This window comes from Hippopotamus amphibius, chromosome 3, assembly GCF_030028045.1.
Source record: "Hippopotamus amphibius kiboko isolate mHipAmp2 chromosome 3, mHipAmp2.hap2, whole genome shotgun sequence".
Taxonomy (NCBI): Eukaryota; Metazoa; Chordata; class Mammalia; order Artiodactyla; family Hippopotamidae; genus Hippopotamus; species Hippopotamus amphibius.
In genome coordinates this window covers 93,599,886-93,617,460 of record NC_080188.1, presented here as the reverse complement: position 1 = coordinate 93,617,460, position 17,575 = coordinate 93,599,886, and the positions used below count along the sequence as shown (strand labels likewise).

Genomic DNA, 17,575 nt, shown 5'->3' with positions numbered 1-17,575 from the left:
TGTAAAGAAAGTGCTGAACTCTGACTGGACCTGCACATCATCTGGTACCTGAAAGTAAAGATTTCCTGCAATTGAAGCAGATGACATCTGATGAAACAACTTTCTTAAGATATCCAGACCAGGCCTGTTGGAAGTTTGTCACCAAACCTTTGATGACATAGTGCTTCACATGATCTCCCATGTCTATGATCTTGATAAGATATGAAGTTTAGATAAAAAAGTGCCTGAGAGTTCTCCCTCCTCCCCTCCTTGTTACTTGAATGTGACCTTAACAGGTTTCCAATCTGTGCACTTTCCCTCCAATGTGAGACACTATATCCAGGAAAGGTCCTTTTTGACATTGAGGGACAAAAAGTCACTGAAACTAGAAAATCTAACTCTTGATCAATGATGCTTAGAGAGAGAGAGAGAGATCAATCTTCATCAAGAGGGGGAAATGTAAAAAATTAATAAACAGAAAACAATTAAATAAAGTTGGGTGACTAGAAGGGGGATCTCTCATACCCTGTGACAATAGCAGAGTCCAACAATGAGAAGAAAGACTCCTCTTCTTTCCAGGCAAAGCTGTGGATTTTTGGTTTTTATATCTCTCCCAATTTCCTTTTCCTCTCTATAAAAGCATTTTCCCTCCCTTACCATGCATATTTTGCTTTGATTACAGACCTAGAATTGCAATTCCCTGCTGATTCTGAATAGACAATCTTTGCTAGAGAAATATCAGTCAGTTTATTTGTTCAGATCAACAGTCAATATGAAGTTCTACTTTCTTACCTTCTTAGATTCCTGGCTCTCTTTAAAAGTCCAGCTCAAATGTCATACTCATTGTAAAGCCTTCCTTCACTCTCCTATCACTTTCTCTCTCTTTAGTATTCCTTTGGTACATCCCTCTCCTGTAGTGCATGCTTGTACAATAAAACATTTCTCTACAAAATTACTTATCAATTGTTTCCAACTTGACTTTTGTACTGAATTGTTAGCTACTTAAGGGCAGGGACTGTGTTTTATTCACCTTCCTGTATGTCTTGTATGTTCACAATGCATTGTATAGGCATACTAGTAAGTAAATGATCACTGAGTGAACAAGTAGGTACTTGAATTGTTCCCAAACCTATGCTTCTGGTCCTAGCCTTTCTATTAAATTCCACTCTCATATTTTCAAAGGGCTACTGTCATTTTTTCAATGGATTGTCCAGTTTTTTCTCAAACAACATCACAAACTCATTATGTTGTTTCAAATTCTGCATGTTTATTGGTAATACCAACTTCTTTCCAGTTTCCTTGGTTAGACATCCTAGAGTACTTTGACACTTCTGATGCTGGGGATTTCCTTTACTCTATCACACTGACTCTAGCCTTGGTTAAGATATTCCTCACTCAATTACTGGAAAAATACAATACCCTTTTGGCTGGCTGGAAGGTCATTCTGACTCAAATTTCTTCTCTTCTTAAATTAATACTGCATATCTCTGTAAGACCATTGTCACTGAAGTATCATTTTATTCATGTCCATGTGTTGTTCTACTTATCAAGTAATTTTGCACACAATGTATATGACACATGCTATTCTCTTGCATAAAACCTTAATGTTCGCATGAATTAGAGATAGTATTTTAATCTTCATTTCACATAAAAGGAAAATGAAATTTAGGTATGTTAGACTATCTGCCCAAAGTCACAGCTACACCAACAAAGAAATGGTAGAGCTGAGATTTTTTTTTAAACTTTATTTATTTATTTATTATTTTGGGGGCGTACACCAAGTTCAATCATCTGTTTTTATACACATATCCCTGTATTCCCTCCCTCCCTCGACTCCCCCCACACCCTCCCTCGAGTCCCCCCCACCGTCCCCGTCCCAGTCCTCTAAGGCATCTTCCATCCTCAAATTGAACTCTCTTTGTTATACAACAATTTCCCACTGGCTATCTGTTTTACAGTTGGTAGTATATATATGTCTGTGCTACTCTCTCGCTTCGTCTCAGCTTCCCCTTCACCCCCCCCCGTCCCCTCCCAATCCTTGAGTTCTCCAGTCCATTCTCTGCATCTGCGTCCTTGTTCTTGTCACTGAGTTCATCAGTACCATTTTTAGATTCCGTATATGTGAGTAAGCATACAATATTTGTCTTTCTCTTTCCAACTTATTTCACTCTGTATGACATACTCTAGGTCTATCCACCTCATTACATATAGCTCCATCTCATCCCTTTTTACAATAGCCAGGACATGGAAGCAAGCTAAATGCCCATCAACAAATGAATGGATAAAGAAGATGTGGCATATATATACAATGGAATATTACTCAGCTACAAAAATAGAGCTGAGATTTGAACACAGGTCTATTTAGCTCCGAACACTGAGCTCTGCTTAATTACTGCATTAGTGAGTAGCATCTCGAGTTTAAATCCCTGCCTCTCTTTGGAAGGTCTTCATGATACAGCCCTATTATTTAGCTACCTATTCCACATTTCAGATATCTTTCTTGTTATCTCCTCTGCATTGACCTTTTTACTTCAATTAGATTGCAGGCTCCAGAGACTATGTATTACTCTTGTCTTAAGAAGGTCTAGTACTGTGGAGGGCACGCTATAAAACTCCGTGAATAAGTGATAACGTCTTTGGCACAGTCCTTGGCACAGAAGCATGCTTAGTAAATGGTCATAATGGTTATTATTTATTACTCGAGGGGCTGATGCATCAAATTGAAGTTCTAACAGAAAACCAGGGAATTCTAATCTCTGCTTCAAACCTAAGAACTTCTCGCTTGCCTTTCTCAGGCCAAGTTAGTCATTTTAGCCCTAGCCCAACCTTTCTGCGAAGCAGTATCAACTATAACATCAACCAGCAGCAACATGTTTTCCACGATTAGCGCTCTCTTGAAATTGGGAGCGCTTTGGAGGGAAAAAAGGTGTAAGGGTTGTAATTGTTTTGCGATGGATGGTCATCGTGCTTGCTGTCTATCCACGGCTGTATCTCCGTTTAACTTCAGTGAAATTTACTAGAAGTGTCTGCTCAAGACTTCCTGGCTCAAGTTTCTGATGTACAGGGCCTCGCCCCACCAGGCATCTCCCTGTCCTGCCATCCCTCCTTCCCATCTCCTCCTCCGCGGTAGTTGTCCCAGACCCAGCAGTAGGAAAGTCTCGCCAACCGGCCTCACGCACCGAGGGAGAAGCACTTCCCAGGATGCAGGGAACCCGGCGGCTTTAGGACCGCGCGGTCCCGGACGCAAAGGCCTGCGGCCAGGCCCGGCCCACCCCAGAGAACACCAGCGCGTCGCGTTACGTCACGCGCTGCCGGAAGTGCGACTGCGTGCGCGGCGGGGGCGCGTCTCCCGCGGCTCCGCGTGCTGCTACTGGCGCAGCGCGGGAAACAGATTGGAGCGTTTTCGCCGCCGCCGCAGCCGAGGTGGGGGTGTCTCCCCGCGTGAGCACTCCGAGCGCGGCGCTATGGAGGTGGTGGAGGCCGCCGCCGCTCAGCTGCAAACTCTGAAATTCGGTGGCGTCGGCGTCGGGGTTGGCCAGGGTCTGGCCGCGCCGCCTCCGGACCCGGCTCCGGTCGCTGCGCCGCGGGCGGACGAGGGGGGCCCACAGCCTGCGGGTGAGCAGCCTCCGCAGCTGGCGCCGCCGTCGCTCCCGGAGCCGCCGCCGGGAGGGAGCAGCCTGGAGACGTCGGACTCGGACTCGGACTCGGACAGGTGGGAGGCGCGGGGCGGGCGCGGGGGGAGGGAGGGCCGGGCAGCCGGGGCGGGGTCGTGGCCGTCTTCTGCGCGGCGCGCCCGGAGCTTGAGCTTCGCGGTCGGGGCCTCTCCTCCCTGGGTTTGGGGGTCCAGCTGTCCTCTGTGTGCCTCGTATCATTTTTAGTTAGAATGTAGGAAATCTACTTATGGGCTTATTCCCGTGACCACTCGGTGTGGCGTGTCCTTTGTGGCAGATCTGACTTTTCGAGTTTAGTGTGTCCTCGTGCTTGTTGAACCAGAGAAATGGAGCGTCAGGTAAAGGATTTCTTCTGTTTCCAGGTTGGCTTCTGAGAGTTCTGTTCGTTCGTAGAATCCTTGTGGTGAGGAAGAGGTCGTGACTTTAGCAGAATATCGTTATCTTACTGTTGTCGCGTGCTCTGCGTTGGTTTTATGAGCCTCCTCCCCCCTCCCTCGTGTCTTTTAAATAGGAGAGTTCCGTGGTGGGAGGGGACTTCAGCGTGAGGTTACTGCACCACGCTGAACATTGTCTGCAAATATTTGAGTGTGTTTTGTGCGAAGCTGTACCGGTGAACAAAATAGGCACAACCCACGCCCTGCATTCTGATAAGAGGGACGAAAATTACCATGAAGGAACTAGCAAGCACTGAGAGAGTAATAGGAGAGCCCAACCCGGGTAGCACCCTCTGGCCGTGTTAAAGTTTTAATTCTAAGCGGTAGAGAAACTTGAAGAATTTTAAGTAGGTAGCTGACACGTTCAGGTTAAGGTTCTAATGTTTTGCTCTGTGGAGAAGGAATTGGATTGGGCTGAAGAGTGAAAGCAGAGTGAACTGGGTTAGTGTGGAAGCAGTTAGAAAGGTGTTGCGTTGGTCCACGATGTGACCGTGTTTGGGTGGAATATTTTGAAATCTCCCTGATCAGGGTCGCTAATAGATGTGGTAGTGACTTAGACAGAGAGGCAGCTGGGTGGATGGTAGTGCTGTTTGCTGGGATGGGGGCTGTAGGCCAATAGGAATGTTAAATTTGGACAGTAAATTTGAGATTTCTCTCGTAATGAATTGGAGATGTCAGGTAAGCAGTAGGATAATGAGCTTACAGTTCAGAGGACAATTCTGGTATGGAGGTGTAAATTTGAACATCAGATTACAGATAAAACTTACTCTAATTTTTTACTGTGATGTTTTCAGCTCATAGAAGGAACAGAGTGATATAATGAGTGCACATATACTCATCACCAAACTTGACACTTTCCAATATTTCCTGACTTTGTTTTGTGACATTTCTAATTTTTTTTTAACCTGATAGTTTTTTGTTTTTTTTTAAGTTCTTATTTGGACTATTTTTTAAGACCATTTAAGTCTTTATTGAATTTGTTACATATTGCTTCTGATTAATTAGTTAATTAATTTACTTATTTGGCTGCGAGGCATGTGGGATCTTAGCTTCTGGACCAGGGATCGAACAGCACACCCTGCATTGGAAGGCAAAGCCTTAACCACTGGACTGCCAGGGAAATCCCTAACCTGATAGTTTTGAAACAAATCTCAGACAACATGTCACCTTACCTGTAAATTCTTTACTGTGCTTCTCTAACTAGATAAAATAATTTTTATATAATTCCTTAATATCACCTAAACCTACTCTGTATTTAGATTTTTCTAGTGGAATAGGAATCACATTTACCAATTTTATCATTGTGAGAATGCAATACCTTGAGTTGATTCCAAGGTTTCTACTTTTGGTGACTGGATTGAGGCCTAAACAATGAAATAAAATACAAGTGCAAAGAGAGAAACAGATTTTGTAAGGAGAATGCACTTTTTTTTTAACTTGTGAGTGTGAAATGTGTAGGTCATTCATACCACAGTTACTGATAAGCAGCCAGAGATTAGGGCTGGAGCTTAGGGATATCAAGGTCATTAGAGTGGATGAGGTTATCCATGGAAAGAGTACCAGAGAGAACATGAGAATGGCACTCTTAGAAACAGTACATAAAAGGAGCTGGCGGGGGTGTTGGGGGGGTAACAGCAAACAGAATTTAAGCTGAGAGGAAAGTTACTGGCACCCAGAATTGCTGTGAAAGTTAAGGGCTAGAGGAGTTTTCAGAGAGTAGAGTGTTCAACATAGTTGGTAACTTCTTTTTTTTAAGAACTTTTATTGAAATACAGTTAACAGTCAGTAAACAGCATATATTTAGAGTGTACAATTTGGTATCCCAATCTCCCAATTCATTCCCCCCCAGCCCTCTCTGTTTTCCCCACTTGGTATCCATATGTTTGTTCTCTACATCTGTGTCTCAATTTCTACCTTGCATTTCCTCTTTCATAGTTGTTAGCATTTGCCTTATGTATGGAGGTGCTCCCATATTGGGTGCATATATATTTATAGTTATCTCTTCTTCTTGGATTGATCCCTTGATCATTATGTAATGTCCTTTCCTGTCTCTTGTAACATTTTTTATTTTAAAATCTATTTTATCTGATATGAATATTGCTACTCCAGCTTTCTTTTGATTTCCATTTGCATGGAATATCTTTTTCCATCCCCTCACTTTCAGTCTGTGTGTGTCCCTAGGTGTGAAGTGGGTCTCTTGTAGAAGCATATATATGGGTCTTGTTTTTTGTATCCATTCAGCCAGTCTGTGTCTTTTGGTTGGAGCATTTAGTCCATTTACATTCAAGATGATTATCGATATGTATGTTCCTATTACCATTTTCTTAATTGTTTTGTTGTTGTTTTTGTAGATCCTTTTCTTCTCTTATGTTTCCCTCTTAGAGAAGTTCCTTTAGCATTTATTGTAAGGCTGGTTTGGTGGTGCTGAATTCTCTTAGCTGTTGCTTGTCTGTAAAGCTTGATTTCTCCATCGAATCTGAATGAGATCCTTGCTGGGTAGAGTATTCTTGGTTGTAGGTTCTTCCCTTTCATCACTTGAAATATATCATGCCACTCCCTTCTGGCTTGCAGAGCTTCTGCTGAGAAATCAGCTGTTAACATTATGGGAGTACCCTTGTACGTTATTTGTCCTTTTTCCCTTGTTTCATTTAATAACATTTCTCTGTCTTTAATTTTTGTCAATTTGACTACTATGTGTCTTGGCGTGTTTATTCTTGGGTTTATCCTGCCTGGGACTCTCTGTGCTTCCTGGACTTGGGTAGCTATTTGCTTTCCCATGTTAGGGAAGTTTTCCACTATAATCTCTTCCAATATTTTCTCAGGTCCTTTCTCTCTCTCTTCTCCTTCTAGGACCCCTATAACGTGAATGTTGGTGTGTTTAACATTGTCCCAGAGGTATCTTAGGCTGTGTTCAGTTCTTTTCATTCTTTTTTCTTTTTTCTTTTCCACATCAGTGATTATCACCATTCTGTCTTCCAGCTCACTTATTCGCCCTTCTGCCTCCGTTAATCTGCTGTTGGTTCCTTCTAGTGTATTTTTCATTTTAGTTATTGTGTTTCATATCTCTGTGTGCTCTTTAATTCTTCTAGGTCTTTGGTAAACTTTTCAATATTTGCATCCAGTCTTTTTTCAAAGTCCTGGATCATCTTCACCATCATTATTCTGAATTCTTCTTCTGTAAGGGTGCCTGTCTCCTCTTCATTTAGTTGTTTTTCTGGGGTTTTATCCTGTCCCTTCATCTGGTACAAAGTCCCCTGCTTTTTCATTTTCTCTGTCTTTCTGTGGCTGTGGTTTTCAGTTCCACAAGACAAAATACTGCTGATACTGCTTGATTCTGCTGTCTGCCCTCTTGTGGAGGAAGCTATCTAGGAGGCTCATGGGTGCTTCCTGATGGGAGGGACTCCATAGTTGGTAACTTTGAGGAGTTTCCAAATTGTCTGAAGACTGAGAAGACACCCTCTTGGCTTACTGTGATCTGGTCCTTGGTGACTAATAAGAGAGGTGATTTGCCCAGAATTCTCTTCTGTCAGTGATTTGTCACATGCTTAGTTATATTCAGACTGATGCATGACACCTGAGACAGTTGTAATAAGAGGGTTTGGGTTGTAGCAGAGGCTTTGAAAATGTGATCAATGAATTAGACTGCTTTCCAAATTCCATAGTCAGTTCTATCTTTTGAAATGTACCAGCAGCCATAAACATCTAGTAAAGTAGATATTTCCTAGTTGAGTAATCATACTTTTAATACCATCATAATGCTTTTATATTGTTTTCAACTTTTTGTCTCTACAGTGAAACAGATTCTGATAGTTCAAGCTCCTCCTCTTCCTCATCATCATCCTCATCATCTTCCTCTCGTGTATCCCTCCCTGCAGTGCTGTCCGATGGAGAAGATGATTTACAAGTTGAGAAGGAAAATAAGAATTTTCCTCTTAAAACAAAAGATGAATTACTTCTTAGTGTAAGTACTTAGATTGTTAGTACACTTAATTTGCATGATCTAAAATATTTTATGGTACTGATATTGATCTCATTTGGCTCATATCTGCTCCATAAATTTGAAGATCATTCTTGACTTTTATTGGTCATACTTCTGCTATGTGTTGGCTTTCTTAAGTAAAAGAGAGGATTGATCTGAATAATTTCTCAGGTTGCTTCTAATGCTAACATTTGATAATTGTGCTGGACATCCAGTTTAGCTTGCTGCTTTTCATTATCTTCCTTAAAGATTGTAAAGATGTACAATTTTTTTTTTCTTTTTTTTTTGGGTCCTCAAAAAATTTAGCTCAGTAGTAATTGAAATTATTATTTTTTCAATTGCATGTGGAGAAATAGAAAGTAAAATCAGATTAGTTGCACTTTTGAGGATTTCTGTTTACTTTAAGTTTTTGGAGTGTTTTCATTGTTACAGTTGGAGAAAACTTGTTTATTGTGGGTTGGTATTTATTGGCATTTGATGGATACGGTTTGTAAAGTGAACTCCTGCATGGTTTTTTCCTCTTAGACTGTATGCTGTTCTTAGGAGGTTAATGGTAGTCTGCTTGAAACCTTATAGTATAAGAGGAAAGTGTTCTCAGAATTTCACAGTTTAGGCTATATTGCCACATGTTTATTCTCTCCATTCCCATGTGTACTTTAGTTATTATTAGTGCTTTTAAAATATTTAATGATCACTATAATTATATAACACTTAAACCAGTGAAGTAGTAAAGCAAGATTTGAAAAAAAGGTTTTGAAGCCTAGAGGCACTCAGGCACCTTTTCATGACTGTATTCGATTGGTATTATTTCCTTTTTCTCTACTTGTAATAAGAAATTTCCTATCACAATTATGCCTCATGTATTGAGAACCCTTGGATTTATATGCAAATTCATCAGTGATTTTTGTTTTCTTACTGTAGAAATTGATTTCTCAATAATCTTTTTACACAGAGGCTCTCCCAACTTATTATTTTCTGAAATTATTGGGAGATTTGTTTGGTCTTTTCCCTGTATCTCGATCACCGTTCCATTTAAGTTCTCTCTTAGAGTATAAGAATCAACAAATAAAGGACCACAGTACTTTGGTATATGTATTGTTTTATTTGCTTATTTATCTTACTAGATCTGGAATTCGTCCCTTGGGAATACCTTGAAATTTAATGAACAATCTTAGTCATTTTATTTAGGTGTTTTTCTGGAGAGAATGCCCATACTTTCATCGGAAAGTCAAAAAGGGTTTGTGTCCACAAAGAGGCCGGGAACCGTGTTTTTGAGGACTTGAGTTCATACCTGATCTTGTGGCTCCCTTAGTGCCCAGCAGAGTGCCTTTTGCATGTTGGGTTCTCAGTCAACAGTAATATGTGATTGTGGAGTGGGTGAGTGAACAGGCATCTTACATTCTCCCACTTTTAAACTATTACAGCACACCTGCCATATGCCAGGTGTTGTAAACAAGACCCAGCCAGATTTTGCTCTCGTACCTACTGGAGAGAGACAGACAGTAAATGAAGCAGAGACAAGTACAGTTAATTGCTGGAAGTGCTGTTCAGTTGTGTGAGTGTATGCTTGGCTCATATTAGAAAATTGCATTTTTGCTGGGAAAGAATGTTAACTTAAAAGTTGGAATAGTGGGTAGGTCTGTTCCTTTTTGTGCCAGTTTTGAAGGATCTTTGGGAAGGATGGAAGGAGCAATTATAGTCTTTACTTTCAAATTTTGGATTCTTAACTAGCTGTTCACTTTATATTTTCACGATTAGGAATTAAATGTACTAGAAGTTACTAGTCTTTTAGGCCGCTCTAGTGCTGGAGATATGTAGAAGAATGAGTTCCCTGGTCTACCTTAAATCTTTGACTTAGGTTCTGGAAGAGTATATGAGGACTCCTTTAGGACTTCAGCTCTGAAGTTCAAGGGAAGAGAATGACTTAGCCCTGAATACCAAGGGTGGTATGGCTATAAGTACTCAGTACCTTTAGGATCTACTCTTTCTTTGTTGCTCAGTAGATGTTTCTGCACGGGGCTGGGGGCTTGGTCAGTGATACTCCTGTGTGAACGTCATGGAGAGAACTTGTACTGGTTTACTGGGGGCCTGGTACGCAGGCCAGAACAAATTATTGAGGGAAGTGAAACGAGTATTCGGATTGCCTGGACATGAGTTACATGGTCACTCCTGTGCATGTGGAGAGTGTAGGAAAGTGTGTGCTTGAGAGCACATGGGCAAGTGTGAGGGCGGGAATGTGTGAGAGACAGGTGACAGAAAGGGAGTGTGAAAGTATGTGAATTTTGAAGAGGGTGGGGTTTGGGTGGGTGGTTTCAGCCCCATACAAACCGCAAGGAATGGATTCTCTGTCACAGGAAGGGGAGGCTTTCAGTCTGTAATAATGTCTTCTGTGGAGGGGAAGACAGCTAAATACTCAGAAGCAGCTAGTTACATCAAGAGAAAGGGGATTTGCTGTAAACTTACTTGGATTGGAAAGCCATCAGGAACCAAGGTAGCTATTGAGAACGGCCATGCTGTTTCTTTTTATATGTTTCTTGGAATTCTCATAGTTCTGAGTGTGATTTTATTCTTTCCTGACTCACTTCTTCTGTTTACCTGTAGATGTCTTCTTTTTAATGCTAGTTTGTGCATGGTTTTCTTGTTCCTGGCTCTACATTTGGTATCGTCTACTTTAAACTTCTCCATGAGCTGGTTATTAGTGTGATATTTGCTGACTTTTGGGACAGTCCTATTACTTAGCTTAGCTTTGTCTTTTTTCAGAAGATGACAGTACACTCTCTCTGGGAAGCGTCCACTCCTGAATGTGCCATTTGTTCAGGTCTACTGATGTGTGTCTTCTTAGGCAGCAGGGGTTGTGCAGCACGACTCTTTGCTCTGTGTAGTCCGTTAATTTAATTTCCTGATGAAATTCTGAAGACAGTCAGTGAAATATTCTATCTGTGTTGTCTTTGCCAAAAGGTATACGTAAATTAAAATGGGCCCGTTAATACCATTGTCACAGTTTGTGCTGGATCTTTGAAATCTTTATAATATAGACATGCCCAGTTTAATCTGGTTTTATGTCCTATCTCTTTATAAAGTATCTCATATTCTAGACTGTTTCCTATTGTCGTTCAGACATGGTGAGCTTAAGTTTTACCCCCATTTAGTCTGTTTGTCAAGCAGGAATGTTGCCTTCTTGGGTCTAGCTTTTTAAACCTTTTCCATAGTTGGAAAGTTAGATTCTGGTGATTTACCTACTAACTATTGCAGATCTCTGATTGTGAATATGTGGGGACTACAGTGAGGTAACCTTGAGATTGTTCTTTTAGAATTAATCAGGGTTGCAACAATCCCTTGGGATGACAAGATGTGGTTGTAACTTGATTTAAAAAAGATAAGAGAAAGAGTAAAAGAAGAGGGATCGGTCAGCCGTAGAGGCATTGAAAAGGAGAGTAGTCTTACTTGTCTCTTCTTAATATCACAATTACTAATGTATGATTTAAAATTAACGAAGTGGAATCATTCTTTTAAAGCATAAGCTCTTTAATGCTGAGGTTTACATATAACCAATACAATAAATGTAAAGGAGCATGCATTGTTACAGCTTTGGAACTACATTAAACCACATAAGGTTTATGCAGTGTGTCGGTAAATTGGAAAATTAGGATTTTTTTTGAAGAATTTTCTCAACAGTTTATGCCCTCAACTCTTCTTTCAAATAAATCAAATGTAATTAAAATTTAGAATCGTAAGAACATTTATGGGATTGTGACATTTCAAAGTCTTAATCAGAAATGAATTGTATAAGTTAGTATCTATTGTTTTCTCTTCTGAAAACTTGAAATTTTTACATAATATCTAAAAATTATGAGTACAGTGCTTATGGGGATAAAACATGGCTAATACTGCAGTAGAGATGGCAGTGTGTATTTACACGTGTGATATAGCACGACCGAGAAAATGCTTGTGGGCAGTTCTTGGTATATTTACCTTCATAATTTAGAGACTGCCCACAATATACTGTATATACAATACAGTATATACAATGTACAATATAACATAGGCAGTATGTAAACACAGTATAATTAGGTTGGTACTTCTTGTAGGTGTAGTTAGGGTGAGTACACTTTTTCGGATTCTGGCAGTGCAGAACTGTATCATGAAACATCCTAGCATGAGGATATGGAAATAACCTGGACCACCTCAAGTAGTCAGAAGTTACAGTGGATTATTTCAGTTTTCTGACTTCCGACCATCTAGATATTGTATTGCACCTCGTTCTACATTTAATAATTGATGACTGAATGTGGTGTTTTCAGAGTCTAACTTGGTTTATAAGTTTTGTCCTAAATGCAGGCCTTTCTCAAGTTTAGCTTTTTATGACTGGTATATTTGGAATTATTATAGTGTATCTTAGAATGCTGATGGCACTCATTAACATTCTCAAAATGCCCGATATTTAAGAAATGGCTTATATATGTGAAAGGAGATAGGTTTTCATTAATACTTGGTGCATTTTAAAAACAGTGCTCAGGTTTTTTTAAAAAATTAAGATTTTGTGCTTCATTGCACAGAGTTATTTCAGTAAAGCTTACATGAAGCACAAATGATCCTGAATAAATACTGTTGTATTCAGTAGAGTATGCATATATATCCTGTGTGTATACATGTATATGATCATTATTACACAGAAACATTCCATTTATTAGGTTCCCCCCTCCCCGGTAGATTTAATAAGTGAGTTGTGGTTGTTTTAGAGCATAAAGACAAATGTCTGTAAAGAAGACTCCAGCTAAAGAGTGCGCATACACACTTGACTGAAAGCAGAGTGGCACCAGAGTTAACAACTGAATGCGTGGTGAGCGGTACCGGATACAGGAAGCGGAAGGATTGAGTGGAAGGGGAGATAACTTGCACTGCAGTGCTCAGGGAAGGTGTCATGGCTTGACCTTAGATTGAAAGGTGAATAGGATCTCCATGGAAAGGGACAGGTGAACTGAACAGGAACGTTTGCAGTGCAAGGACCAAGTCTGCTGCAGGAGAGCTCTGCTGCCAGTGTTGGTTACATTGTAGGGGCTCGAAATGTTTCTTTGTTTGCTCATCTTCTTACAGGTAATGTTGTCAGTTCTAAAATGGACACTTTTTAACCTTTTAACACTTCTGAAAAGTTGGGACTAATAATTGATGGCAGTGACTAGCTTTACAGTTATTAATTTGGCAGTGCTTTTATCTTCCTGGTATGTAAAGTCACTGTCTTAGACTCGGTGAGGTACAGACGCCTCAGTTAATGTAAAAGGTAATGCTTAGGGTTTATTCATCATTGAAGGTTTTTTCTTATGGAGATGGATTATGATTTTATTTTACTTTTATATTTATGCCAGTTAGTGTTTGAAGGTATTCTTATGAACTTTGTTTTTGTAACAGTAATTTTAGAGAAAAATGGGATGAGAACATTGTAGTTTATTAAAAAAGGAAAACATAAAGACACTTCAAAGATGTGTTCACTTTAATTTTTTAAGTGAAAATAAGTTTAGTGTCATATATGATAGGGTATTTGAAGAGGGCAAATTAATGCCTACTGGTGATAGCTAAAGAAATAGCTGAGTTCCATGGAATGTTGTAAAAGTACTTTCCCTGGAGAACTGGATGAATTTGACTAAATGTTATATGTGGTCATAGTTGACACACAGTATACAGACCTAATCCATTCTTTTTTCCAATATGTTTTACCAGCTATAGGAAAAAAAGTTTCCAATCATGGCTCTCAGTACTCCAGGGATTGGATCCTACTTTCCAACCATAGCTGAAAGTGAAGGCTCACCTAAGAGCATCAGGTAATTGGCTGCCACACGCATGTCCTCTATTCTTGGGTAACATGAGAAAGTGGTCAGATAACTTCATTCCACTTTCCTCACTTTTTAAAGCTCTCCCCAAACTGGCACCAAAAGGATTAGTTGCCATTTGGAATGTTTGGTTCCTTTTCCACTGTCTGCTGCCCTTTTACTTTGTTTGTGAGTGAAAACCCAAATCAAAGTTCTTTACATAATTTTACCTCAAAAGATCATAATTTTTTTTTTTTTTCCTTCCCTAATGATAAGCCTTCATAGAGCTAGGGAAGTCAAGACCACTGTGAGGTATGACTGTCTTCTCAGAGGGCCATTTTTAACCCGTTAGCTCCTTCCATTTTTGTGCTGGAAGTCTTAGACACCATTATTTGACTGGTGTATCTACAGTTTAATTTTCAACAGGGTGGATTTTTAATGTGCAGTGCTACTCATTTGAATGTTTTGTTTAACTAAGCAACCATGTAGGCCATACAGATGTCCGAGAAGCAGAATATCATCATATTCTTATGACAGACAATGGTTGTTCTTTCACAGCTGCTTGAGAAGTGTGATTAGGACCTTCCATTTCTTTAATGGCATAGGTGTGAGCATCTGTTCTCCAGAATCAGAGTAACTTTGTTCAAGTCTGGTATGTAATTTCCGTATTAATGTGCTGTCTTTTTGATTGCATGCTGGTTAAACATTTTTAAAAATTGTATTTTTAATCACTTGTATGAACTTCTTTTTGCTTAGTTTCTCACTGCTTATGGATAAGAACACTGATACCCAGAAAGTGAGCGACTTGCCTGTGGTAGTGAGTGGGGAAGAGCAGATTCAGAACTCTGCATCAGGTGGATTCCAGTCAGCTCTGTTTTTAGTTCTTGTGGAGGCCTGCTTAGCATCATTGGAATTTGATCATTTGAACTTCCTGATTATTTGGTTTCTGAATCATGTAGCATAGTTTGTCGTGGTAAAGAATGATTCTATCATCTAATTTAAGTTTTCCTACATTATTGTAAGACAGCCTTTTAACAAAGACTTTGACTTGGAGGTGTAGAGTGTGTTGGAAGTAGACGATTGGATTTCTTTAGTATGTTGAATTTCAGTTCATTTGCTGAATGCTGTGACTTTTTTTTTTTTGGCTGTTGATGTGAATGAAATATTTTTCTTCCTTTCCTTTTCTACTCTTTGTTGTTACATGTGTTATTACATATAGAGATTTGAATAAATATGTCCAGAAAAACTATTTATATTCTCCTTTGATTTTGGGTCAGTAAACATAATATTAATTTTATTTAAATGAGTGCATAGATATTTATATCTAGTTGCAGATATTCTACATCCAAAACAGGTTGTTAGTTTCTTTTTAATTTTGGAAAATAACAGATAGCAGTGATGACCACAGAGCTTTATCACACACCTTCATTTCCCAGGTGGCATATTCAGGTTAGCATTAAGACCTAATATGGTGCATGCTGTTATAATGTGGTCTCAAAATTATACTCGTATTAAGGGCTGGAAATAGATTGGTCCTCTTCTGCCTGGGTGTATATTTAGTAATGGCAGGCTCTTTGAATGTATGAGAATAAAAGTGCTGTGCAGTAGGTCTTCCTGCAGCGACGGAAATGTCCTATATTGACACCTTCTTCATGCCATAGCTACAGAGCACTTGGATGTGGCGAGTGCTATTGAAGACAGCATTGTAAATTTTATTTAATTGTAATTAAATTTAAGTAATCAAATGTAATTAGTGTCTTGTATTGGATAAACAGAGTAGAAGGAGTCTTTCCTTTCACTTATTAATCTTTCCATGGGGGTTGTAGGTAAACTAGGTAGGCTATTTACAGCAGGTTAATCTTCCTAACCTGTTGTAAATAGCCTTCTTATCCTTTGTTTCCATTACACTTGATTTTTTTTATATGATGAAGAATGGCCCAGATTTCCCACATCACCGCTATCTTCAGTTTTTTAGTTTATCGTTACACCTCTTATTTCTGATTCTTTATATTCTCTGTGCACTGTCAGGGCAGTAGTGTCCTTTTCTGGCCCCTTTTTTTAGTTATTGGCGTGTGTCTGTGTGTTTCTCCTTGTTTCTTTCACACATACACGTCCTTTTTCCCCTTGTGGAAAAGCAAAGTGATTGATTTTTATTTGAAGGAGATTATGAGATGGAGCAGATTCATTGATTATCTTACCGGGGCAGCTGCTGTGTTATCAGGGGGCCAGATGTTAATCAAATGGCTGTAGCAGTGTTTGCCGCTGCAAACCTGAGGTATCTGTGCATCAGTCCTGGGCAATGAAGCTTAATTGGAAGCCTGTGCTTTTTGCTTTCTTTTTGAGAGGGTTGGGTTGAGGTCCTTTTCATTCCTTGAGGATTTTCTTTTGAATTTTAAGAATTGTATTTTCATTATCTGATTTCTACTGTGACTGAAAAAGTCTATGACCTCTTCTGAGATTTTTTTTTTTTAGCTTGGACTGATGAACTATGTCAGTTCGTTTAATAAATATATACTAAGCACCTACTGTGTGCTAGTCATTATTCTTACTATAGCAACGAGCAAGGCAGACCTGGTCCTAGATTTTGTTGAATTTATTGTCTAGTTAGGGAAATAGACTTGGACCAGGTAAACAAATAGTATGTTAGACAGTAATGTATTTACAAAAAAGCAAAGCCACAGGATAATTTGATAAAGAGAGACTGGGTTTGGTGGTAGTACCATTTTTAGATTAGTAGTTAGGGAAGATAAGGTAACTTTTGACACCTACATATGAAGATAAGATCTTATATTGATGGTCTGACCTTGCAGTCCAAGGATCTTTCCCTTTGAATCTTCTAAAGTTCTGCCTTCAAACTGCCAAAAATCTTCACGGAAAGCACATCCCTTGAATGAATTGTTGAGGGAGTTTCGGAGATTTTTTCCCCCTTTATCCTTCTTGTCTCGTAGCATGCTTGTTTAAAAGGAACAAATATCTCTTTTCTCCCTTGATTCAGTCCCCAAAATGTCTGCCATTTCCAAAGCAAATATCCTGTTTGACCTTAACTGGACTTTCAAAGGCAAACTCCAAAACAGGCTCTTAACCTGGAATTATGCAAGGCTCGTTTTCCTTACTGATCTCAATCTGGAATTATACTAGGCTTATACTTATCTCTTAACAAGTTATGTATACCATATTTAGTTCTTTATATACCTTTTGTGTTCTGCAGAACATTTGGGATAGAGACGTCATGCATACCACTTTTATAGGTAGGGTCTTTTACAATCAAGAAGCAATTTGATGCCTTCATTTGCCTTTTGTAGGGATCACAGAAAACTGCATACATTTCCACGTTACAGAGCACTGGGGTCACTTAACTGGAATTAGAAGTGTGGTGTCTGTGTTCTAAGTTTGGTTCTACATGAGATCAGAGATCCTCCCCATTTGTAGGCAAAATTTTTTGTTCTGTTAATACACAGGTTGGAAACAGGGTAGTAACAGGAGTTAAGGGAGCCTGCCAGACTGTGTTTTGACCACAAGTGTGAATCCCTGCCTCACTACAGGTATTCCGACTTTGTTTACCTCCCCTTGCTTCCTCATGCTGGATGTCTCACAGACTTCCTTAGAGCAGGTCAGCAGGACCCCATCAGGCTCAACTTACAGTAATTATGTGATTGATGATGATCTCAAAAGGTGATGAAGAGGCATTTGGTAAAGTTCAACAGCCAT

The 17,575-nt window shown here is 39.6% G+C and overlaps 1 protein-coding gene across 1 annotated transcript in view; it reads left to right on the top strand.

Moving 5' to 3' along the window:
• The first annotated feature begins 3,308 nt into the window (after nucleotides 1-3,308).
• The window catches only part of NAF1 (nuclear assembly factor 1 ribonucleoprotein), a 39,204-nt gene continuing 24,937 nt past the window's right edge, over nucleotides 3,309-17,575 (top strand). Inside the window, exons 1-2 of the mRNA XM_057729621.1 lie at nucleotides 3,309-3,691; nucleotides 7,877-8,045. Of these exons, the coding sequence (XP_057585604.1) occupies nucleotides 3,444-3,691; nucleotides 7,877-8,045 (417 nt within the window). The 5' untranslated portion in view covers nucleotides 3,309-3,443. The remainder of the gene's footprint in view (nucleotides 3,692-7,876; nucleotides 8,046-17,575) is intronic.